General features: G+C 39.1%; 1 protein-coding gene across 1 annotated transcript in view; it reads left to right on the forward strand.

The window, feature by feature from the left end:
- LOC110265092 (phosphatase and actin regulator 4B-like) overlaps positions 3,433–27,450 on the forward strand; it is a gene marked incomplete at its 3' end in the record, with an annotated part of 31,918 nt that continues 7,900 nt past the window's right edge. Inside the window, exon 1 of the mRNA XM_021107862.1 lies at positions 3,433–4,096. Coding sequence (XP_020963521.1) covers positions 3,433–4,096 — 664 coding nt within the window. The remainder of the gene's footprint in view (positions 4,097–27,450) is intronic.

Here is a 27,450-nt window from a genome sequence, read left to right on the forward strand (position 1 = left end):
TCATTCTAGCTTAATTCATGTAGAACAGAAGTGTTTGTCAGGCACGCGTTCATAAGGGGAGGTGGTGATGAGCGTCACACATAATCATCACCTTCATCACGTTCTTGGGTGCGAATGGATATCTTAGAAGCGAAATAAGAAGAATTGAATAGAAAACAGTAGTACTTTGCATTAATCTTTGAGGAACAGCAGAGCTCCACACCTTAATCTATGGAGTGTAGAAACTCTACCGTATGAAAATACATAAGTGAAGGTCCAGGCATGGCCGAGATGGCCAGCCCCTCTGATATAAGAACCAGGCGTTCAAAGATGATCCTAAGATCCTAAGATGATCAAAAGATGTCTAATACAATAGTAAGAGGTCCTATTTATAATAAACTAGTCACTAGGGTTTACATGAGTAAGTATTTGATGTATAAATCAACTTCCGGGGCCCACTTGGTGTGTGTTTGGGCTGAGCTTAAGTGTTGCACGTGCAGAGGCCATTTGTGGAGTTGAACGCCAGTTTTTGTGCCAGTTTGGGCGTTCAACTCTGGTTTTGGATCCTTTTCTGGCGCTGGACACCAGATTTGGGCAGAAGGCTGGTGTTGAACGCCAGTTTACGTCGTCAATTCTTGGCCAAAGTATAGACTATTATATATTTCTGGAAAGCCTTGGATGTCTACTTTCCAACGCAATTGGAAGCGCGCCATTTCGAGTTCTGTAGCTCCAGAACATTAAGTAATTGTTGATTGTTAGATGAAAGACAAATCTTGGAAAGCATGATTAGGAGAAGATTGAGTGACGAACCCTATACACTTGAGCGAATAGAACGGATACACTTTTGGTGAGGTTCGATGCTCAATGCCTGTTCCCGGCTTTCACAAGCGTTTGTTTAGCAAGTCATATGCACTCCTTAGTGGTATTTAATTTGGTAGGATTCATGAATCACATACTATTTTCACCCTATATGTTCACACGTATTCTTGGAGGATAGATTTACTCCTGACCAAGTAGGTAGATGATTTTACATTAGTTGCATGCATCAACTTAGGTAGTTTGCTTTTCATAAACCCTTTCTCATCATGATCTTTGGTCTTTTTATTTTAAGCATGAGGACATGCTTGGCTTAAGTGTGGGGAGATTTGATAAACCCCGATTTTGTGGTTTATCTTTTGCTTATTTTGGGGGATTTTATCAATATTTCTCACACATGTTCGCAAGAAATGCATGGTTTTGTGTTCACTTCCCAATATTGCTCCATGATGGAAATTAAAACATGCTTATTTTGCCTTAAAATTGCCATATTTTAATCCTCTTCTATTGCCATTCGATGCCGTGATGTATTTGTTGAGTGATTTCAGGAATTATAGGGTAGGAATGACCTAGAAGAGAGGAAAAAAGCATGTACAAAAAGGGAGGAACATGAAGAATTGAAATCTTGGGAGGAGCAGCAATGGCGCGCCCGCGCACTCCATTCGCACGCGTGGATGAGGTGGCTGGAAGCGGCACGCAAGGGTGGATGTATTCGCGCGGATCAGAAGATTCCTATCGACGTGCACGCGCACTTGGCGCGTGTAACGGCCTAGCCCCGAAGAAACGGCGCTTTTTCGGGATCAAACCGAATTTTTACAGAATTTTTAGGAATTTCTATGCATATAAGCACCTCCACTGCACAGGTGCTGCGTCATCAAGCTGCTGAGTCAGCAGCTTGATTGCACAGGACACCTCTCCTAATCTAAGTAGGCACGTCGCGAAGAGTTGCGTTTTTGAGCCACTTCTTGAGGAACAGCAGAGCTCCACACCTTAATCTATGGGGTATAGAAACTCCACTGTAGAAAATACAAAAGTGAAAAAGAGGTCTAGGCATGGCCGTGAGGCCATCCATTAGTAGTGTAATTACTTAAGTTCTAATACATCTAGCTTTAGTAATTATCCTTTTCTGAGATATTTTGACAAGTAACTTTTGGATAATCATCATCCAAAAGCCACGGCCTCCCTAGGACAGCTTGGCTATCATTTTTGTTCTTGGAAAAGCTTAGAACACCATGAAAGAAAACCATGAAGATTCCACGAACACCTGAGCTACTTTCTCCGTTCTTTCTCAAACCGAAACCCCTATCAAAAATCTAATCTTACCAAAGTGTTCACCTCTTCCTCCTCTTCATTTATATGTCACTTTTCATGGAGTAACTCAAGGTATGAAGGCTGCTCCTCCTCCTTGAAGATTCGGCCATGGTGGTTCCTTAAGTTAATGATGTTTTCTTCATGTTCTTTCTTAGGATCTCTTGTTCAATCACCAAAAGCTCCAAGAAAACGTGATTTCTAGTTACCTTAAGGTAAGGAAAACCTTCTTTTCATCATCATGAAGCTTCAGCCTTCATGGTTCATAAGATTCTAAAGTTGTTTTTGATGTTAAAATATGCGTAAAAGTGCTTCTGGAAGCTTGTTTTTGGTGCAATCTCGGACAGCAGCAAAGGAGGTAAGGTTTGGTAAATTAATCAATGATTGGCTGTGTTCTTGAAGTGTTAAACCAGATCTTGTTGCTTGAGATTTGATTTTGGGTGTTTGTGTGATGGTTTGATCATGGAAACTTGTTGTTTAATGCTTGAAAATCATGTTTATGATGGTTTTGAAGTGGCTGTTGGTGCTGTTGGAAAATGTGACATTCCAGCCATGAAAATCATGATTTTTTATGCTTATTTTATGTGTATTTGATGGCTGAAAAGTTTCTCTTTGGTTTGATAAAAATCGGGTTCAAATCGGTTTCCGCAAAGATTGAAAAACTAGCTGAAAATCAAGCAGAAATCTGATGAACTTTTGGAAAAAAAAATGTTTTTGGTTTTTGGAAAAATATGAAAATGTGTATTCAAGGAGTTTTGGGGTCAAAATTCAATTATTAAAAAGTTTGGGGTTGAAAATTTATTAATCAAAAGTTGAGGGGCTAAAGTGCAAATATTAAAAGTTATAGGGGTCAAAGTGCAATTTCCAAGAAGTCCGGGGTCAAAATGCAATTTTTGAAAATTAAATAAAATATTATTATTTTAATAATAAAATATTAATATATTATTTTATTAATAATATTATTTTAATAATAATATTATTGGTCGGATTGCGTCGGGTGCGGGTCGAAAACCGACAAATGAGCTCATTACCTGCAGTAGGGACAGACATGCATCATACTTGTTTGTGCATTATTTATTGCTAATCTTCTTTTGTTCTTGTTCTATTCCTTGTTTGTTTGAGCATAACTGTGTAATTGCATATTAATGTGTGAATGTGCATTTACTTCCTATTTTCTCTCTTGTTCATGTGTTAGTTTATGTTGCTGTTATGTACATATTACTCTACATTTATTTATACTTCTATGACCACAGACATTATAAATGAACCTAACTGTAAACCCCGACCTTACTAAGAACTCCCCAGTTCTTACCCCTTACACCTCTACAGATGGACACGGGAGTCCTATTTTACGAGATTGATCCACCGTACATCCACGAGGACCCGGTGCGTGGCGAGTATTACATCTACTGTGCGGTACCTCGTATCCGTAATTATGTAGTTCCTGGTAGACCTTTCCAGTACCCTATTAGGACAGCATACTTTAATCCTGATTCACCTTATGACTTTCCTTTATCTTGGTTACACCCCGGTGGACCTGGGATACCTCATCCTGAGGAGCAGATGCCACCTCCACCTGACCATCCTCCTCCACCTGAACCTTCTCTACTTGATGAGCCTATACCTGCCCAGCTTATCCATGAGGCACCTCCTGCACCTTTTGTCCTTGATGAGTGGGGTGTTCTTGTGTTGCCACCCGAGCTTGATCCTTTACCTGAGCCGATCGAGCCTCCTGTCTTTGATGAGCAGCAGGGACATGAGTATGATCAGATTATGGAGGCGCGACCTCCTTCTCCAGACTATATTTTGTTTGGTAGCTATCCTTTTATGGTTCCTGTGGCCAGTAGTGGTTCCTCTGCTATCACTCCGACAGGAGAAGAGGACGAGGAAGAAGAAAATCCAGAGAAAGATCCTAACTTCATAGTTATCTCCTCTGACAGCGATGACGATGAGCCAGGCGAGGCGCCAGTAGGCGAGCATCACCATTCGCCCGGTGATTTTCCGTGAGGTACTCTGGACCAGGATTGAGGAGACTTTTTGAGAGGCCTAGTCTAACTTCAGTACATTAGAGTGTCTCCCTCACTTTGGTTAGCATGATTAGAGGGAATAGGCATATCGTAGAGTTAGGCTAGCCTGGGTGCCAACATAGGGGCTTTTGGTCAGGCCAGGCCCTGGGGCGTCTTATGTACATATATGTATATACTATATGAGTCACTGACTTAGGGGTGCTGTACTATAGCTCTATGCTTATATAACTGAACCACTTCTGTAACATGATGTATATTATAGTGTGTTGTTCCATATTCTGTTATCTTTTGTCTTATGTATATGAACGTTTAATTATCCCTTGATATATGGAAGATATGCGACTTTAAATTATTCTTGTTAAAAAAAATTTTACTTGTAAAATTCGCGGGGTTTTAACAACGTACAGGCTTATATTTATTAATTAATAATACAAAAAGGAAAAACAAGTCGGTAACATTCGATTTCTAGTATGATCTAGACATGCTAGAAGTTGGGTCGTTACAGCGCGCGCGCGTGGATCGCAAAAGCAATCGGCGCGCGTGCACGCATGGTGCGCACGCGTGGGAAGCTGCACATGACCTCATTAAAGGAAATCGTGCCTGGCAATTTCTGAGGTTCATGAGGCCCAATTTCAAGCTGTTTCTGCATGGAAAAGACCCAAGGATGCTAGGGGGAAAAGGGGGATCAATCATTTTTTACACTAAAACACAATACTAGAGTTTTTTTGGTTCTTTTGTTATTCTAGAGAGAGAAACCCTTGTTCCTCTCTAGATCTGGTATTAATTTGATATTCCCTTGTTGGATTGTGAATTGGATCTTGTTAATTACTAGTTTTAATTGTTCAATTTGAATTCGTTGTTACAATTTTGCTTATATCTAGTGATAGTTTTATGAATCCTTGTTAATTGTCATTTTATACCCATTTCATGAATGTTGTGAATCTTGACTTGTTGATATTACATTGATGATTTCTATGTTTAGTTTTGTTGTTTGGATGATTGTATGTTGATAATTCTTAGTGGGTACTTGTAGATTTCAATTTAATTTCTATTTTGAACATGACTTTTGTTAATGCTTACCATGTGTTTGATGAATTGTTTACTTTGATTATGGAGTAGTCTTCTTCACTCTTTGCCTAGGTCAAGGGAATTGGGTAAACTTGAGTCATTGGGTCTAAATGGATTTGATGATTTGGGAGCCTTTAGTGGTCAATTTGATACTCATTGACGCCAACCCACTACTAATCTATTTAGTAGGTAGGTTGGGACTTATCGGTTGATGTGATCAAAGCCATTTGACGTACTTCAAGTCTAGGAGTAGATATTACGTACTTAAGACTTTTGGGAAGTAGACTTAATGAGCTTGGTTCCTCATAATTGTCAAGATATGGTTGTTAGATAAGGATGGTGACCCCAATTCCCATGCCTAGCCAAGAGTTGCTTTTATTATTCATATTTGAAAACCAAATTTCTCAACTATTTGCCTTAGTTATAGTTACTTGTTTGGTTTATAATAGAATTAAGTGGAATGTTGCTTGTTCATTAGAATTGCTCATGTTTTGCTTAGTTAATTGAATTAGTTTGGTGCAATTTAAGATTACTTGCTTGTTAAGATTCCCATTTATTTTCATGCTCATAACTCACAACCCCGGATTTCTAACCAATGGTGAAGCACATGTTTGCCCATTCCTTGTGAGACGACCCGAGATTTGAATACTTCGGTTATTTCTATTGGGGTTGAACTTGTGACAACCAAATCCCTCTTCTAAATTTGACACCCGAGGATTGTTGTTGGTAGAGCTATACTTGCAACGCAATTTTATTGAAGAAAATCTTTACCAATACACCCTTGGGAGACCGTCACTTTCCTACTGCCTTCTTCCAATCATGCGTTACTTCCTTCCATGGCAAGCTGTATGATCCTCTCGGATGAAAACAAATCCATGTGCGCTGTCACCGCATGGCTAATCATCTGTCGGTTCCCACGAGTGTCAGAATAGGACAATTGTCCTTTTGCACACTGTCAGTGCACCCAACATTCGCAAGTTTAAAGCTCGTCACAGTCATCCCTTCCTAGATCCTACACGGAATACCACAGACAAGGTTTAGACTTTCTGGATCTCAGGAGTTCTGCCAATGATTCTAGCCTATACCACAAAGATACTAATCTCACGGAATCGGTCTGTGTATTAGATATCCAAGAAAATATACTCTGGCTGTTGTTCAATGACTATGTTGAACATCATGTAGACCGCTTTGTGGTTGTCAGGCACGCGATCTTGGCTAAGCGAGTAACAAAGATTGGGTGACTGTCACGGGTCACCCCTTCATTCTGACTTAACTGAATTAAGAACAAGAGTATATCTTGGAGAAGAAGTAGGCGTGAATTGAATGAAAAACAATAGTACTTGCATTAATTTATGAAGAACAGCAAAGCTCCACACCTTAATCTATGGGGTATAGAAACTCCACTGTAGAAAATACAAAAGTGAAAAAGAGGTCTAGGCATGGCCGTGAGGCCAGCATCCAAATGTGTACAATATCAAAGATGATCAAAGTCTGATCCAAAGATAAAAGTTATCTAAAGATATATAATAAATCTCTAAAAGTAGTTTTTATACTAAACTAGTAACCTAAGGTTACATAAAATGAGTAACTAATTGCAAATAGTATAGAAATTCACTTCCGGGGCCCACTTGGTGTGTACTTGGGCTGAGCATTGAAGTTTTTTCGTGCATAGGCTGTTCCTGGAGTTAAACGCCAGCTTTGCTGCCAGTTTGGGCGTTTAACTCCAATTCAGGTGCCAATTTGGGCGTTTTACGCCAGAAATTTTAGGCTGACTTTGAACGCCAGTTTGGGTCATATTATATACTGCTGGACTATTATATACTGCTGGAAAGCCCAAGATGTCTACTTTCCAACACAATTAAGAGCGCGCCAATTGGGTTTATGTAGCTGCCGAAAATCAACTTCGAGTGCAGGGAGGTCAGAATCCAACAGCATCTGCAGTCCTTTTTCAGCCTCTAAATCAAATTTTTGCTCAGGTCCCTCAATTTCAGCCAAAAAATACCTGGAATCACAGAAAAACACACAAACTCATAGTAAAGTCTAGAAATATGATTTTTGAATAAAAACTAATAAAAATATAATAAAAAGTAACTAAATTATATTAAAAACTATATAAAAACAATGCCAAAAAGGGTGCTCATCACAACACCAAACTTAAATTGTTGCTTGTCCCCAAGCAACTAAAAACAAACTAGGATAAAAAGAAGAGAATATACAATGAATCTCAAAAATATCAATGAAGATTAGTCTCAATTAGATGATCGGGACTTAAGGTTTTTGCTTCTGAACAGTTTTGGCATCTCACTTTATCCTTTGAAGTTCAGAATGATTGGCATCTATAGGAACTCAGACTTTAGATAGTGTTATTGATTCTCCTAGTTCAGTATGTTGATTCTTGAACACAGCTACTTTATGAGTCTTGGCCCTGGACTTAAGCATTTTGTTTTCCAGTATTACCACCGGATACATAAATGCCACAGACACATAACTGGATGAACCTTTTCAGATTGTGACTCAGCTTTGCTAGAGTCCCCAGTTAGAGGTGTCCAGAGCTCTTAAGCACACTCTTTTTACTTTGGACCACGACTTTAACCGCTCAGTCTCAAGCTTTTCCCTTGACATCTTCATGCCACAAGCACATGGTTAGGGACAGCTTGGTTTAGCCGCTTAGGCTAGGATTTTATTCCTTTGGGCCCTCCCATCCATTAATGCTCAAAGCCTTGGATCCTTTTTACCCTTGTCTTTTGGTTTAAAGGGCTATTGGCTTTTTCTTCTTGCTTTTTCTTTTTCTTTCTTTTTTTTCGCCACTTTTTTTCCCAAGCTTTTGTTCTTCACTGCTTTTTCTTGCTTCAAGAATCAATTTTATGATTTTTGAAATTATCAATAACATTTCTCGTTTTTCATTATTCCTTCAAGAGCCAAAAATTTTAACATTCATGAACAACAATATCAAAAATATGCACTGTTCAAGCATTCATTCATAAAATAAAAAGTGTTGCCACCACATCAAAATAATTAAGCTAACTTCAAGATAGATTTCGAAACCATTCACTTCTTGTTCTTTTGCAATTAAAAACATTTTTCATTTAAGAAAGGGTAAGGATTCATAGGATATTCATAGCTTTAAGACATAGACACTAGACACTAATGATCATGTAATAAAGACACAAACATAGTTAAAACATAAAACATAATTTTCGAAAAACAGAAAAATAAGAACAAGGAAATTAAAGAACAGGTCCACCTTAGTGATGGCGGCTTGTTCTTCCTCTTGAAGATCTTATGGAGTGCTTGAGCTCCTCTATGTCTCTTCCTTGCCTTTGTTGCTCCTCCCTCATGGCTCTTTGGTCTTCTCTAATTTCATGGAGGAGGATGGAATGCTCTTGGTGCTCCATCCTTAGTTGCCCTATGTTGGAACTCAATTCTCCTAAGAAGGTGTTGATTTGCTCCCAATAGTTTTGTGGAGGAAAGTGCATCCCTTGAGGCATCTCAGAGATTTCATGATGAGGAATTTCCTCATGCTCTTGTTGAGGTCCATGAGTGTGCTCTCTTGTTTGCTCCATCCTTTTCTTAGTGATGGACTTGTCCTCTTCAATAAGGGTTTCTTCCTCTATGACAACTCCAGCTGAATTGCATAGGTGACAAATGAGATGAGGGAAGGCTAACCTTACCAAAATGGAGGGCTTGTCCGCCACCTTGTAGAGTTCTAAGGATATGATCTCATGAACTTCTACTTCCTCTCCAATCATGATACTATGGATCATGATAGCCAGGTCTATAATAACTTCAGACCTGTTGCTAGTAGGAATTATAGAGCGTTGGATAAACTCCAACCATCCCCTAGCAACGGGCTTGAGGTCAAGCCTTCTTAGTTGAACCGGCTTGCCTCTTGAGTCTCTCTTCCATTGAGCACCTTCCACACAAATGTCACTAAGGACTTGGTCTAACCTTTAGTCAAAGTTGACCCTTCTAGTGAAAGGGTGAGGATCTCCTTGCATCATTGGCAAGTTAAATGCTAACCTCACATTTTCCGGACTGAAATTCAAGTAATTTCCCCAAACCATTGTGAGCCAATTCTTTGGGTTCGGGTTCACACCTTGGTCATGGTTCTTATTGATCCATGCATTAGCATAGAACTCTTGAACCATTAAGATCCCGACTTGTTGAATGGGATTGGTGAGAATTTCCTAACCTCTTCTTCGAACTTCATGTCGGATCCCCGGATATTCACTCTTTTTGAGATTGAAGGGGACCTCGGGGATCACCTTTTTCTTGGCCACAACTTCATAGAAGTGGTCTTGATGCACTTTTGAGATGAATCTCTCCATTTCCCATGACTCAGAGGTGGAAGCAATTGTCTTGCCTTTCCTCTTTCTAGAGGTTTCTCCGACCTTAGGTGCCATTAATGGTTATGGAAAACAAAAAAGCAATGCTTTTTCCACACCAAACTTAAGAGGTTTGCTCATCCTCGAGCAAAAGAAGAAAGAAAGGAGTAGAAGAAGAAGAAATGGAGGAGATGGAGGTGAGGAGTGGATTCAGCCAATGGGGGTTAAGTGTGTATGATGTGAGAAAATAAAGGTGGTAAGGAGGGGTATTTATAGGGTAAGGGAGAGAGGGTAGCCGTGTATGAGGGGTTAGGTTTGGGAGGGAAATTGTTTGAATTTAAATGGTGAGGTAGGTGGGGTTTAATGATAGATGGATGTGAGTGGTGAAGAGGTTGTGGAGAAAAGGTATTGATGGGATTGGTCAAGGGTATTTGGGGAAGAGTGTTTTGAAAAGGTGTGAAGAGGAGAGAAGAAGAGGTGGGGTAGGTGGAGATCCTGTGGGGTCCACAGATCTTGAGGTGTCAAGGGATTCGAGTCTCTGCACTATTCTGGCATTTAAATGCCCGTTTTGTGCCAAATATGGCGTTTAATGCCAGTTCTACTACCTTTCTTGGCGTTAAACGCCAGTCCTGCTACCTTTTCTGGCGTTAAACACCACTCTGCTGCCTATTTCTGGCTCTTAATGCCCACAATGCTGCTAGGCTGGGCGTTAAACGCCCATTCTGCTATCCTTACTGGCATTTAAACGCTAGTAAGCTTGTTCTCCAGGGTGTGCTATTTTTGATGCTGTTTTTTATTCTGTTTTTGATTTTTCAATTGTTTTTGTGACTTCACATGATCATCAACCTAAAGAAAACATAAAATAGCAATGGAAAATAAATAAATATAATTAAATAACATTGGGTTGCCTCCTAATAAGCACTTCTTTAATGTCAATAGCTTGACAGTGAGCTCCTAGAGAGCCTCACAGAGATTCAGAGCTTAGTGGTGGCCTCCCAACACCAAACTTAGAAGTTGAGTGTGGGAGCTTTGTTTGACTCTGTATTGAGAGAAGCTTTTCATGTTTCCTCTCCATGGTTACAGAAGAAGATCCTTGAGCCTTAAACACAAAGTAGTCTTCATTCAATTGAAGGACTAGCTCTCCTCTGTCCACATCAATCACAGCTCTTGCTGTGGCAAGGAAGGGTCTTTCTAGGATGATGGATTCTTCCTCATTGTTCCCAGTGTCTAGGATTATGAAATCAGCAGGGATGTTCAGGCCTTCAACCTTCACCAAGACATCCTCTACAAGTCTATAAGCCTGTTTCCTTGAATTGTCTGCCATTTCTAGTGAGATTCTTGCAGTTTGCACCTCAAAGATCCCTAGTTTCTCCATTACAAAGAGGGGCATGAGGTTTATCCCTGACCCCGAGTCACACAGAGCCTTCTCAAAGGTCATAGTGCCTATGGTACAAGGTATTAAGAACTTTCCAGGATCCTGTTTCTTCTGAGGTAATTTCAGTTGAACCAGATCATTCTGTTAATTGATGAGCAATGAAGATTTATCTTCCCAAGTCTCATTACCAAATAACTTGGCATTCAGCTTCATGATTGCTCCTAGATATTGAGCAACTTGCTCTTCAATAATATCTTCATCATCTTCAGTGGAATAATACTCATCAGAGCTCATGAATGGCAACAGTAAGTTCAGTGGAATCTCTATGGTCTCTATATGAGCCTTAGATTCCTTTGGTTCCTTATTAGGGAACTCCTTTGAGGCCAGTGGATGTCCATTGAGGTCCTCCTCACTGGAAATCACTGACGTTTCTTCCTCTACAGGTTCGGCCCTGTGGGGTATATTGATGGCCTTTGGTGCACAAAATCACAATCACACTTTTGCAATTCCGCACAACTAACCAGCAAGTGCACTGGGTCATCCAAGTAATACCTTACGTGAGTAAGGGTCGATCCCACGGAGATTGTCGGCTTGAAGCAAGCTATGGTTATCTTGTAACTCTTAGTCAGGATATCAATAATTCTCAGATTTAATTGTAAAAAGTAGAAGAACATGAAATAAATACTTGTTATGCAGTAATGGAGAATAGGTTGAGGTTTTGGAGATGCTTTGTCTTCTGAATCTCTGCTTTTCTACTGTCTTCTTTCTTATGCACGCAAGGCTCCTTCCATGGCAAGCTTTATGTTGGGCATCACCGTTGTCAATGGCTACTTCCCATCTTCTCAGTGAAAATGTTCCAAATGCGCTGTCACCGCACGGCTAATCAGCTGTTGGTTCTCGATCATGTTGGAATAGGATCTATTGATCCTTTTGCATCTATCACATGCCCAACACTCACGAGTTTGAAGCTCGTCACAGTCATTCCTTCCCAGATCCTACTCGGAATACCACAGACAAGGTTTAGACTTTCCAGATCTCAGGAATGGCCGCCAGTAATTCTAGCCTATACCACGAAGGTTTCAATCTTAGATTAGAAACCCAAGAGATACACATTCAAGATTGCTTGCATGTAGAACGGAGGTGGTTGTTAGGCACGTGTTCATAGGTGAGAATGATGATGAGTGTCACGGATCATCACATTCATCAAGTTGAAGTGCGAATGAATATCTTAGAATAGAAGCAAGCATGATAGAATGGAAGACAGTAGTAATTGCATTAATTCATGAAGAACAGCAGAGCTCCTCACCCCCAACAATGGGGTTTAGAGACTCATGCCGTAGAAGATACAATATGAAATGTGTAAAATGTCATGAGGTACAAGATGAATTACTAAAAGTAATTTTTATAGTAAACTAGTGACCTAGGGTTACAGAAAATGAGTAAGCTAGGGTGTTTAGTGTAAAAATCCACTTATGGGGCCCACTTGGTGTATGCTTGGGCTGAGCATTGAAGCTTTCATGTGTAGAGACTTTTCTTGGAGTTAAATGCCAGCTTTTGTGCCAGTTTGGTCATTTAACTCCAGCTTTTATGCCAGTTCTGGTGTTGAACGACAGAATTCTTAAGCTGACTTTCCAACGCAATTGAGATCCCGCCAATTGGGCCTCTGTAGCTTCAGAAAATCCACTTCGAGTGCAGGGAGGTCAGAATCCAACAGCATCTGCAGTCCTTTTTCAGCCTCTGAATCAGATTTTTGCTCAGGTCCCTCAATTTCAGCCAGAAAATACCTGAAATCACAGAAAAATATGCAAACTCATAGTAAAGTCCAGAAAAGTGAATTTTAAATAAAAACTAACTAAAATATACTAAAAACATACTAAAAATAGTGCCAAAAAGCGTATGAATTATCCGCTCATCACAACACCAAACTTAAATTGTTGCTTGTCCCCAAGCAACTGAAAATCAAATAGGATAAAAAGAAGAGAATATACAATGAATTCCAAAAATATCTATGAAGATCAGTATTAATTAGACAAGCGGGGCTTTTAGGTTTTTGCCTCTGAACAGTTTTGGCATCTCACTTTATCCTTTGAAGTTCAGAATGATTGGCTTCTATAGGAACTCAGAATCCTGATAGTGTTATTGATTCTCCTAGTTAAGTATGTTGATTCTTGAACACAGCTACTTTATGAGTCTTGGCCGTGACCCTAAGCATTTTGTTTTCCAGTATTACCACCGGATACATAAATGCCACAGACACATAACTGGGTGAACCTTTTTAGATTGTGACTCAGCTTTGCTAAAATCCCCAATTAGAGGTGTCCAGGGTTCTTAAGCACACTCTTCTTTTTGCTTTGGACCTTGACTTTAACCGCTCAGTCTCAAGTTTTCACTTGACACCTTCACGCCACAAGCACATGGTTAGGGACAGCTTGGTTTAGCCGCTTAGGCCAGGATTTTATTCCTGAGGACCCTCCTATCCACTGATGCTCAAAGCCTTGGATTCTTTTTATTACCCTTTCCTTTTGGTTTAAAGGGCTATTGGCTTCTTCTGCTTGCTTTTTCTTTCTTCTTGTCTCCTTTTTTTTTTCTATTCACTGCTTTTTCTTGCTTCAAGAATCAATTTTTTGATTTTTCAGATTATCAATAACACTTCACCTTTTCCATCATTCTTTCAAGAGACAACAATTTTAACATTCATAAACAACAAATTCAAACATATGCACTGTTCAAGCATTCATTCAGAAAATAAGAGTATTACCACCACATCAAAATAATTAAACTGTTTTAAAATTTGAAATTCACGTACTTCTTTTTCTTTTTCAAATAGAAACACATTTTATTTAAGAAAGGTGATGGATTCATAGGACATTCATAGCTTTAAGACATAAACTTTAAATTTTATTAATCATGGAATAACAATAAGACTAAAAAATAAATATAAGACCAAACTAATAATAATTGAAGACAGAAAAGTAAAAAAACAAAAAAGTAAATGACTCTTAAAATAGACTCTTAATAATAAAGATTATCACAGAGTTAGGACTCAACAACCTTGATCTTGAGAAGTGGATGCTCCCTCAATCTGTGGGGTGCTTGGTCCTTCAAGGGAGAGCTTCTGGCGCTTCAGCTCCTGTAGCTCACGCCCTGGCTTCTCCTATTCCTTCAGCAGTTTGCAGAGCATGTAGTTTTGATTCTACTGTTCTTCCTTAAGTTGTTCCATAGCTTCTTGCAGCTTGGTAATAGATGCTTCTAGGCGGGTCCAGTAGTCAATTTCAAGAATTTCTGGGAGGAACTCCTGCGCCCTCCTTTTTATGGAGTTGTCTTGCACTTGTCCTTCCATTGACTTCTTGGTGATTGGGTGTTCGATTGGGATGAATTCATCTACTCCCATCCTCACCCCAGGATCTTTACATAGCAGAGAAATTAAGCTTGGGTAGGCTAGTTTGGCTTCAGTGGAATTCTTGTTTGCAATTGTGTAAATCTCACAAGAAATCAGATGATGAATCTCCACTTCCTTTCCAAGCATAATGCAATTGTGTAAATCTCCACTTCCTTTCTAAGCATAATGCTACCTTATTGAAATCCTTAATAAATCTCCGGTAAAAACCTGCATGACCAAGGAGCGAACAGACTTCCCTCACGGAGGAGGGGTAAGGAAAACTAGAAATGACATCTACCTTTGCTGGATCTACAGAAATACCAGTATTAGAAACAACATGTCCTAGAACAATCCCTTGTTTTACCATAAAATGACATTTTTCAAAATTCAATACAAGGTTTGAACTAACACACCTGTCTAATACTCTATCTAAATTATCCAAGCAAAGGTTAAAGGAATCACCATATACGCTAAAATCATCCATAAAAACTTCCATACAGCTCTCAATAAGATCTGAAAAGATACTCATCATGCATCTTTGGAAAGTAGCCGGTGCATTACATAAACCAAAAGGCATCCTCTTATATGCAGACGTTCCAAAGGGACATGTAAAAGTAGTCTTTTCCTGATCTTCAGGAGCTATATGAATTTGAAAATAGCCTGTATAACAATCTAAAAATTAGTAATGGAATTTACCTGACAGGCGATCAAGCATCTGATCAATAAATGGCAAGGGGTAGTGATCCTTGCGAGTAGCTTGATTGAGACGCATGTAATCAATGTAAACTCTCCATGAATTCTGCACTCTAGTTGTGAGGAGCTTTCCATGCTCATTCTTCACTGTTGTGACGCCAGATTTCTTGGGCACCACTTGTACTGGACTGACCCATTCACTGTTTGAGATTGGGTAGATGATATCAGCTTCAAGTAGCCTGGTCACTTCTTTCTTGACAACTTCTAAGATGGTGGGATTCAATCTTCTTTGGGGTTGACGGACAGGCCTTGCTCCCTCTTCCAAGAATATTCTGTGCTCACAAACTTGAGGGCTGATGCCTACTATATCCGCCAAGCCCTACCCAATTGCTTTCTTGTGTCTTTTCAGCACATTAAGCAGCTGCTCCTCTTGCTGGGAAGTGAGTTCCCTTGCAATGATAACTGGGAGCTTCTGATTATCCTCAAGGTAAGCATACTTGAGGTGGGGTGGGAGGGGTTTTAATTCCAATTTATGCTCATGGCTAGGCTCTAGATCATCTGGAGCTAATGATAATGGCAAAGTGTCCTCATTGTGTTCAGAGGGTGTCTCCACACTTGGATCTTGCTCCATGTGCGTCTCTTTTACTTCTTCTTGGTGAACTGCAGCTATAGTTTCATCAATGATGTCACACTGGAAGATAGAATGATCCTCTGGAGGGTGCTTCATAGCTTCATTTAAACTGAAACTCACTGCTCTGCCATCTATCTCGAAAGAGTAAGTTCCTGAGAATGCATCTAGCTTGAACTTTGAAGTTTCAAGAATGGGCTTTGAAGCAGGATTGATGATGGTCTTCCTGAATCATTAGGGGGCGTCTCTAAGATATAGAAATCAATGGGAAATGTGAGCCCCTTAATGCTCACCAGCACGTCTTCAGCAATTCCAACCACTGTAATAATGCTTTTATCTGCTAATACAAAATGAGCTACCGACCCTTTTAAGGGAGGGAGCCTCAAAGCATCATATATACACAATGGCATAATACTCACGCACGCTCATAAATCACACATGCAGTCAAAAAATATTACACCCTGAATGGTACAGTTAACCATGCATGGACTTGGATCACTACATTTTTCAAGTATACCTCCCATTAAAATAGATATAGAACTACCTAAAGAAATAGTTTCTAATTCATTAATTTTATCTTTTTGTATGCATAAATCCTTCACAAACTTTGCATATTTAGGTACTTGTTGAATAACATCAAAAAGGGGAACAGTTACCTCAACCTTTTTGAAAATTTCTACCATTTTGGGATCAAGTTCTATCTCCTTCCTGGACTTCCTTGCAAGGTGTGGAAATGGAATAGGAATGGCGCCACTTACAGTTTCTGCGACCTTTGGTGCTCCATTCCTTGGCTGGGCTACTTCTTCTTCAACCATGTCTTGTACTTCCTCTTCCTCTTCAACATCCTTCACTTCTACCACGTCCTCAACTGGGGCGTGTTCTGGTGGGCTTGGCTCCTCATGATTTCTTCTCTTATAGTGTGGTTCCGGACCTCAAAGTGATGGTATTGATACCACCCTTGGGGTTAGGTAAGGGTTGAGAAGGAATTCCACTGGAGTTTGAAGGCTAGTTGGTGGGAGTAGGTAATGAATCTCCGGGAGACGAGAGCTTGTAAAGTGGCATTCAGACCATTTAAAGTAGAGTTCAGTGTAGTCTGCATCTCTTGTTGTCCTTGTGCAGGAGAACGAAGCATCTCATCATTCGATGAGGAAGGAGGATAAGTGATCTGAGGGACCTGTTGTTGGTTGTGCTGGGGCCCTTGGGACTGCCTAAGGTGAGGTGCTCTGTAAGGCTGGTTCGGATTCTGCTGTTGATAGGAATAGTTCTGGTGATTCCGGTTCTGTTGATTGTTATTGTTATTCCACCTCTGATTTCCCTGGTTGTCTCTGCCTCCTCTGTTATAGTTGTCCCTCCAGCCATGGTTGGAGTTGTCCTGCCACCCTTGGTTATATTTTCCACCTTGGTTGTAGTTGCCGCCTTGTTGATTGTATCCTTGATTCGGGCGGTCATAGAAGTTATGAGTAGCTGCCAACGTGTTGTCTTCTTGTTGGAGCTGTGGGCACTCATCAGTGTAATGACTATTATCAGCACAAATTCTGCATACTCTTTGGAGAACCAACTGTTGGCTTTGTTGTGGTAGGGGAGGCTGAGTTTGTTGTTGATTTAATTGCATCTGCTTCAGTAGGTTGGTCATTTCACATATAGCCTGTGTGATGGCAGTAGTCTCACTGCTAGAGAAAACCTCTGCAATAGCCTTTGAGTGGCTATTCCTATGCCTGTGATTCCGAGTGGACTCAGCTAGGTCGCTGATCAGTTGCCATGCTTCATCTACAGTCTTGTACTTTTTCAGGGAACCATTACTAGAACCATCCAATGTAGTCTTATCCCGAGGCTTCATGCCTTGAGTGAAGTAGCTGATCAATACCAACTTGTCAATCTTGTGGTGGGGGCATGCGTCCAGATGATTCTTGAAGCGCTCCCAGTACTCAAAAAGAGTCTCCGATTCACCTTGAATGATGCAGGAAATCTCTTTCCTCAATCTGTCTGTAACTTCAGCTGGAAAATCCCTGAGGTGCTTGATAGGCTCCTGAGCAGGTAAGCCATGAAACTTAGGCATCAAGTTGATTAGCGCAGTCTTCAGTTTAAAATCTGCAGCCAAATTTGGATGACGCACTTGATACGGTTGCAGTGTAAAATCTAGGGCTCCTGCCTCCTAGAGAGTGATCCTCCTGGGTGCTGCCATGTTACCTGCACGTAAATCAACTAAATTAGTAGTAGAGGAGCTTATTTTTCCCTCAGATGGCGGTTCAGATTCGCCCTCAGATGAGACTGGTGAATTGATAACAATCACTTCACCACCCTCAGAGGCTAACTGATGCTGAGCTCGCCTAATACGTGAAAGAGTTCTTTCAATTTCAGGATCAAATGCGGCTAAGCTCGGAACAGGCAGTGAACGCGTCATTCAATGAGAGAAACTTATAGGTCATGGTAGTAAAATAAAATAAAATACGCAAATAAATGAAATTAAAATTATTTACACCAACTAATAATTTAGCACACAATTGCAACTCCCCAACAACGGTGCTAAAAATTGATGAAGGGCGGAAATTGACTGATTAAGAAATCAATATAGGAAATACATTGCGAGTATAGTTCTTAACCAGCAAAAATTCGCTCATCAATTTAGAAAGGTTGTCACAAAATTAGAATAAAAATACCGGGAGTATGAGTCCAAGGTCGTCTCCCAATGAGTTGACAAACGGGTGCTATCTTATTAATCAGGAGTTTTCCGAGAAATTTTGATAGTCGAGTGACAGAAAAATAAATAATTGTAATTTAGTGCAATGAAAATTAAATGAGAATTATATTATTCAAAATAAAAAGCCTTGACTGGGGGAATGATTAATTGGAAGTTCTATCCTTGTTAGAATTCTCTCAAGTGTAGTATAAAGAGGTTGTTATTTTTACTTAGTTAACCCTTACTAAATAAAGGAAAGTCAAGTGATTGAGCTAACTCTTATTCGCAAATCCTAGTCCTCTCCCTTGGGAAGCACTAGCATTAGTAAATAGAGAATTAGCCAACAACTTCCAATTTAACTAATCACTTGAGCATTCCAACTCAAGTGTCTCCTCTTAATCAACCCCATGTCAAGTTGGGAATCTACTCCATTGACATGTATATAACGCTCCCAAAAATATAAGAAGATGACATAATAAATTAAATAAAATAGGGATTTAAAATTAATTAAATGTAAAAGTAGTTATCTGTATTAATAAATCCAAAATGCAACATACCTATCTGAACATGATTAATAAGTAATCAAAAGAGTAAAGGAATAAGGAAACAAACTAGAATAGTAACTTCAACGGAGGTGATGACTCTCTCAATATCCAAAGCAAAAGCATAAAACAAGAAATCTATGAATGTAAAGAAAACCTAGAGGAGGAGTAGTTCTCTCTAGATTCCGATCTAAAAACTAAAAACTATCCTAATGAGAATGTGTCTTGAGTCTCTGCATGTTTCCTGGCTCTAGTCTGTGTTTCCGGGCCGAAAACTGGGTCAAAACTCGACCCAAAATCGCCCCCAGCATTTTCTGAATTTTCTTCAGATCGCACATGTCACGCGTACGCGTCAGTCACGCGTACGCGTCGCTGGTCGTCTTGTCGTGTCACGCGTAGGCGTCAGGCACGCACATGCATACACGTCAGGCATACGCACGCTTCTTCATGTAAATTCCAATCCATGCGTATGCGTCAGGTACGCGCACGCATCGCTGCAAATTTCTCCATATCGCGCGCACGCGTGAGCTATACGTGCGCGTTAATGCTCACTGGTTATCTCCTTAGTTTCTTGTGTTCCTTCCATTTTTGCAAGCTTCCCCTCCATTCTCTAAGCCATTCCTGCACTATAAAAACTTAACACACAGATCACGGTATCGAATGGTATGAAAGAGAATTAAAATACACAAATTAAAGACTCTAGGAAGCAAGTTTTCAACCATAGAATAACACTAGAAAGGAATTGTAAAATCATGAAAATCATTTGAATAAGTGTGCAAGGACTTGATAAAAACCACTCAATTGAACACAAGATAAACCATTAAATAGTAGTTTATCAATCTTCATTCTTCATCCTAATGAATTGGGAGTGTAACTTGACCGTGATCCCTATTCTACATGGGTTCTTACGAGTCCTTGATGGGATAGTATTGAACCACAAGCTTGACTATACATCTCTTAGATGGCTAATCCGTGACTTCATTGGGTACTTAGAGACATCAGTTCAGCCGAGGTACGGGGCGATTACGGCCTTTGTGGTATAGGCTAGAATCATGAAGCAGTATTCTCTGATCCAGAAGATCCGACCTTTTCTGTGGCGTTTTGAGTAGGATCACTAAAAGAATGGACTGCAGGAGCTTCACCCCCGTTCAGATTGGATGACCACTGATCTCGCGTTTGATCTGAAGCAGAGGAGATTAATGACCACTGACCTGGCGTTAGCCACTTACAACCTGCCATGGAATGCATCATCAGAAGTTGAAAAAGATAATGAAAAAAGTTAATCCTGAAGGAAGAAGCATCTCCGAAGCCTCAACCATTCTCTTATCATTGATTTTACACCTATCCAGTAACACTTTATTTATTCTATTTTTATGCGTTTTACACAACAACTATATTTTCTATCCGCCTGACTAAGTTCTACAAGATAGCCATTGCTTGTTCAATCCAACAATCTCTGTGGGATCGACCCTCCCTCACCTGAGGTAATACTTGGACGACCCGATGCACTTGCCGGTCTATTTGTGCAAAACTTGCGGAGTTCAATTTCGCGCACCAAGTTTTTGGTGTTGTTGCCGGGGATTGTTCTGAGATTGACAAACTATCGGACTATTTTGTTGCTTAGATTATGTACCTTTTAAGGTTTAGTTTATCTTTTGTTTGTGTTGTTTGTTTTCTTTTCAAAAAAAAAGAAAAAAAATTTCAAAAAAATTTTTTCAGCTTATTCCAGAGTAGGACTTTGCTCCTGAGCCTATTTTAGACCTTCGGCCAGATGATCAGTAGGCACTATCAGATAATGGAGTTGTACTAATCCATGCGAATGGACCTGTGCCTGAAAATGGATTTGTGAGTAGTGATAGTAGTATTTCTGGTGGTTCTGGGGTTATTGTTGTAGTTTCTAACTATGAGGAGGAAGAGGACCCAGACATAGAGATCGAGCAGGATGAGGAGATGGATGAGCACCACAGTGACTTATCTAACGGCCACGTGTGATGACAGTCTGACTGCAGTAGGAGCATGTTTTTTATTGCACTCCAATATATCATTGACTTATGATTAGGCTCTCACTTGTGTTAGTACACCCGAGAGTTAGGAGCTATAGAGTAGTTAGACTAAACTGGGAGTCAGCTTAGCGGCTTTTTGTATGGGCCTGGCCTGGGGTGTCGTGTATATATTATCTATATAAAGGTTGTCGAGGATGTATACTAAGTTGATCTTTTGTATAACACTACATGTTTCGCATATATGATATACATTATTAATTGAGCTATCTGTTTCTTATGTTTCTTTATATTTCAGCTTGTGTTTATTTAATTATTATTATTATTATTCTCTTTGTTCGCCTAAATGTTTTAAAAAGAAAAATTTAACTATAAAATCGGTAACACTCTAACAAGGCACAAGCACATATACTAAATATTAGTTAATAATTAAGAGAACAAGTTGGTGGAATTTAACTTCTTGTATGTGTAAGACGCTGGATTTTTGAAAATTATTTGGAAATAGTTTGAGAAATGGTTTGGTTGGGACCCTTGGAGGGTGACAAATTCCAAGTTTTAGAGAGGATGCTACTGGAATTTTTATAAGAATTGGAGGCTTCTTTTGAAATGGTTATTTAAGAATATTTGGATTTAAGGGTTATATGATTTGATTTTTGAGTTTTTAAAAAAAAGACTACGTTTTGAATTTGATTTATTTAAAAAAGAATGAATTATGTTTTGAGTTTGAAATTGTTGATGAATGGAATTAGAGGTGTGACGAGATTGAGTGCGATAATGAGGAATGATGATGATTGAATTTGAATGAAGGATGATAAGGATTGATTTTAAAGTATGATTTTTAAATTTTAATTGAATGATATTGAGAATCAATTTGAAAAGGAAATTTAATTTGATTGAGATACCTGGGCAGTAGCAAGGGTCGTGGCTCGTTCCACTTAATCTGGGTCAGTGATTGTGACGCCTAGATAGTAGAAGTAGTAGTGGATTATTCCACTCGCTCCAGGTTGAGTTTAGGGTTTACCCGATTGGGTAGTAGCAGTAGAAATGATTATTCTACTTGCTCTGGGTTAAGCGGGTAGTAGCAAGGGGGTTGTGGCTCAGACCCACATACTCCTTGATGGGGTGTTTCTATCCATGGTTAGCTACCATGACATATCGAGTTTGGCTATATAACCGACAGATGATATCGTCAGTCGTAGGGCTGATATGCATCATATGCATTTGTATGCTGTTTGAGTTTGCATTTGTTTTAGTTTGCCTAGTTGCTTAACTGTTATTAATTGCTATTTGAGCTATTTTCTGTAATTGCTATCTATACTTGTGCTTTTCTTGACTATTTTGCCTGTGGTTATTTCTGAGAGATCCCTCTGGCTGGTGGAAGAGACACTAAGGGTTGTTTCTGATATGGTACTTTTAATATTGAGTATTGGTGATGAGTTGATAGTGTTGATTGATTATGTGATAAGCTGAAGGTCGTGATTGGTTTTTGATTAAGGTTTAGTTATGTATGAAAAATCAAGCTGGTTCAGCCTAGACTGAATGAACTTATGCTTGGAACAGGTTGGTTATTCATACAGTCTATGAAACTTTTAAGATATTTCTTATAAGAAAAGAAAGTTTTGGATTTTTGATAATTAATTTATTTCTTTTAAGAAGGTTTTGGAATTTTGGATGTTAAACCATGGTTTTCAAAATATTCATAAGACAAGTGATGATCACAGTGCTTGAAAACAGTTTTCTTTTTAAATATCTACTTATGATAATTCTGAAAATCTGTGGTAAGACCATATGGTTAGGTTCTCGCCTCCTACAGCTTTATCTATTTCAGGAATCGGATGAAGAAGCTTATGAAAAGTTTAATTGCATTTTGCTTATACGATATTGTATTATATTAGTTTAGTTATTATTTACTTTTCCCTCGCCATTGATTTTGTATCTTGTGAAGAGGGTTAGGAGTCGTGATGGTTATGTTTGTAAGTTATTACATAAAGAACATAGTTATTATATATATATTATATTTAAGTGGTTGTGATTGATTTATACGTATGTATGTGTATTTTCAAACAAAAAGTATTTCTGGTTTTTAAAAGAATAGTTTATACGGTTTCTATAAGAACCTAACTTCTGACACGTCATGACCAATGGAAAATATTTAGGTGTTACTTGTTGTATGGACCTAGTTGGCTCTAGTCTCAGAAATTCATTATCAGGTGTTATTATAACCATTCATCAGATTAGCGTGATTAAACTATTTTTCATAAAATATCATTTAATTTTTTACAAAGTTAATGCTTAAAGTAGCATCACGAATAGATACATGAAAATAGAAAATATACACATATATCAACATAAGTTAAGTTTGGGGATACATGCTAAGGATCAAAATACCATGTACTACATTGGTGCACAAATCCCCACACTTCGTACAACTGAACCAGCAAGTGAAATTGTCATCCAAGTAATACCTGAGTGAGTCAGGATCGATCCCATGAGGATTGTGGTTTGAAGCAAGATATGGTTATCTTGCAGGTCTTAGTCAGGTGGATAGAAGAGTTGTTGATTTTAATTTAGAAGATGGAATTATAATGATAATCTTAAAACCTAGATGAATGTATGCAGGGATAAAGAAATTAAGGCTTGGAGATGCCTTGTCCTTCTGGATTACCTCTGGTATTACTGTCTTCTTCAATTGTGAATGATTTCTTCTATAGTAAGATGTATGTGATTGATGCTGGTTTGAGCAGCCGCCAATACTCCTCTAGATCTGAACCCCAGGGTTAGTGTGGATCCATTCTAATTGAGGGTGAAGCTCCTGCAGTCCATTCTCTTTAGTGATCCTACTCAAAATGCCACAGACAAGGTCGGATCTTCCGGATTAGAGGATGCTGCGCCTTTGGGTTCTAGCCTCTACCACAAAGACCCTAATCTCCTCGTAAATTAGCTGAACTGGTGTCTCGAGAAGTCCCCAACGAAGTCGTGGATTAGCCGTCTAAGGGATGTGTAATCAAACTGATGGTTCATCATTGTCCGATCAAAGACGCACTCTGAACCCATATAGAATGTGATAACCTTATGCTAGTTCAACGTATTCATATTGATGAAGAATGAAGATACATCTTAGAATAGGGAATCAAATACGGATTGAAGAAAAACAGTAATACTTTTATTAATTCATAGAACTTAGCAGGGCTCCTCCCCACAACCTAGGAGGTTTAAAACCTCATACTGATACGAAAACACAATGATAGAAACATAACATGGTAGACCTCCCTCAATGAGAGGTGTAAAAGTTCTTTATATACTAAGCTAATGACTAAGGATTACATAAGAAAGGGTAAAACAATCTTTTAGTGTTAAAATCCACTTTTAGGGCCCACTTGGTGAGTGTTTGGGCCGAGCTTGGATGAGATCCACGTGCTATGGGGCCTCAAGGATGTTGAACGCTGGCTAGGGGGTCCTCTCTAGGCGTTTGGACGCTGGTCTCTACTCCTTGGGAGCTGGACGCCTGAAAGGGGGCAAGAGGCTGGCGTTGGATGCCAGTTTTGGGCCTTCTAATATGGAGCAAAGTATAGACTTGCTGGAAAGCTCTGGAAGTCAGCTTTCCATATCCATTGAAAATGCTCCATTTGGAATTTGTTAGCTCCAGAAAAGTTCTTTCGTGTGCAAGGAGGTCAGATTCGGACAGCATCAGCAGTGCTTTCTCTGTCTCTGAATCAGACTTTTGCTAACTTTTGCTCCAGCTCCACAACTTTAGCCAGAAAATACCTAAAATTGCATAAAAACACACAAACTCAAAGAAGAATCCAAAAATGTGAATTTAACACTAAAACCTATAAAAACTTAATAGAAATTAAACAAAACATGCTAAAAACTATATGAAAATGATGCCAAAAAGCGTATAAAATATCCGTTCATCATGCATCTAGGCATATATACATAAACAAAATAAGCAAATTAGTCCCTACCCTCACACAGGTTCCCTAAACTAGAATCGGACTACAGAAAGGTCCTATCCCTCTAAAAAAATACTACAAAAGCAAGGGAAAATAATACTACAAATAATCAAAAGGAGTAGAGGATCCTCTATGTCTATCTCTGGGGTGATCTCCGAACATCTTCTTGGAAAGTGGTCCAAAACCCCTCGGGAAAAGGCTCCTTATCAGACTCGGAGTCCTCATCTAACTGATCAACCCAAGTGGGGAACTCATCAGAAGAGTCAGCCTGAGTAGCTACTGTCTCGTGCTCCTAGAGGTCATCGGACATGGGCTCAGTCAGAAGTGCGGGAATAAGAAGGCACTGAGCAAGATCTAAGTCCGTCTAATATGTGTAAGAAGAATCTGGGTAAGGTATATCGTGGTGCGGTCCTACCAATAAGAGAGGACGAGAAGAGGAGGATTGCTCTCGAGCTAGATGTAGCTCGGATAAAGTGAACACGTACAACATACCAAGTTCAAAGTGTGGGAACTGTTGATGAACGAAAAATTGATGGTATAGAATTTCACTAATAAAATCTTGTTTCAAGTATAGTTTCTAAACCAACAATAATCCTTTCATACAAAAATTTTTTTCCACAAGTAACAAACATCTAATAATCCTAATAACTAAAGTATTTAAACCTCGGGTCGTCTCTCAAAGGAATTGCAGGGTAGTGTTCTTGTTATTGGTTATGAGTTATATATTTTTGAGGTTTTAGATGAGAAACAAGAAAAGTAAATGGCAATGAAATTTAAATGACAAAACGGTCTTGGCAAGGTTTGGTGGTCAAGGATCTCTATCCTTATCACTAACCACAACATGAGAATTGGCAAGGATCAATCCCATTAAATCATCCTCTAACTAGTAAAGGAAAGTCAAATGAGCTATATCAATCCAAGTCCATAATTCCTAGCTCTCCACCAAATCAACTAGTGAGAACTAGAGTCAATGGCTCCCAATCATCAATTACTTGGACATTAGTGGCTCAAGAGTTCCTAAGTTACCATCCCAAGCCAAGAGCATAAAATTCTACTCTAAAATCCAACCATGCATTTTATCAAACACTTGGAAGGCATAAATGGAAAAGCATAATAAGAGTGCAATAAAAGTAAATCTACACTACTCAATTGCAAGGAGATCAATAACAACAATTCAATTAAGCAATAAAGGAAATCAAAACATGAATTACATTAAAAGGAAAATAGGAGAAACAAAAGTGCATCAACATCGAAGTAGAGAATTACAAGAATTAAATACTAAACTAGAGAGAAGAGATGTAGAAGAACAAGAATTACAAAAGGAAGAGTGAATCAAAGCATGAAATTAACCTAGATCTAAGAATTTCTAATCTAACCTAATCCTAATTCTAGAGAGAAAAGAGAGCTTCTCTTTTTAGAAACTAACTCTAACTACTTCTAAAACTAAACTATGACTAAAGATGTTGATTCCCCTTCAATCCTTGAGTTAAATAGAAATAGAAATGAGTTGGATTGGGCCCAAAATGCTTCAGAAAATCGCTGGCCACAAGTTGCAATTAGTGAATCACGTGCCATCACGAGCGCGTATGCTTACAGTGCATGTGCATGTTCCCGTACGCAGAAAACTATGGCAAATCTTATATCATTTTGAAGCCCCAAATGTTAGCTTTTCAACGCAACTAGAACCGCCTCATTTAGACCTCTGTAGCTCAAGTTATGATCGATTAAGTGCGAAGAGGTCGGGCTTGACAGCTTTGCGATTCCTTCATTTCTTTATGAGTTCTCCATTTTTACATGCTTTTTCTTCATTCCCTCAATCCAATCTTTGCCTCCTAAATCTGAAATTACTTAGAAAACATATCAAGGCATCTAATGGAATCAAGGTGAATTAAATTATGCTATTTTAAGACCTAAAAAGCATGTTTTCACTCTTATGCACAATTAAAGGAGAATTTACAAAACCATGCTATTTCATTGAATAAATGTGGGAAAAGATGATAAAACCATCTAAATTCGACACTTAAACCATAGCATGTCCTCCCCACACTTAAACCATAGCATGTCCTCATGCTAAACCAAGAAGGGAACAAAGGATATGAACATTTATTCAATGCAACCTATCTATATGCATCGTTTCTAAATGAATCCAACTAAATGCAAAATGACTCTACCTACTTGGTCAAAAATAAATCAATCCTCCAAGATCATGTATAAACGGGTAGGGCTAAGGTCATATGACGATTCATGAATCCTACCAATTCAAGTATAAAAATGAAGTTCAAATAGACTCGCAGGAAGAACGCTCATGAAAGCCGGGAATCAAGGAATTGAGCATCGAACCCTCACCGGAAGTGTTTGCACTCTATTCGCTCAAGTGTATAGGGTCGATTCTCCCAATTCTCCCCTAATCATGCTTTTCAAGATTTTTTTTTCATCTAACAATCAACAATTATTCAATACAGGCATACATTCATCATGAGGTCTTTTCATAGGTTGTAATGGGGCTAAGGTCAAGGTAGGATTGTATATGGTTAAGTGGACTAGAATTTGGATCTTTGATTAACCTAGACTTTCTCACCTAACCTATATAATAACCTATACAATTAGGTGCTAACCTAACTACCTATTCTTCACTTTTCACATACTCATGCATTCTCTTTCTAATCACCACACATATGCA

The sequence above is a fragment of the Arachis ipaensis genome, chromosome B07 (assembly GCF_000816755.2).
Source record: "Arachis ipaensis cultivar K30076 chromosome B07, Araip1.1, whole genome shotgun sequence".
Lineage (NCBI taxonomy): Eukaryota > Viridiplantae > Streptophyta > Magnoliopsida > Fabales > Fabaceae > Arachis > Arachis ipaensis.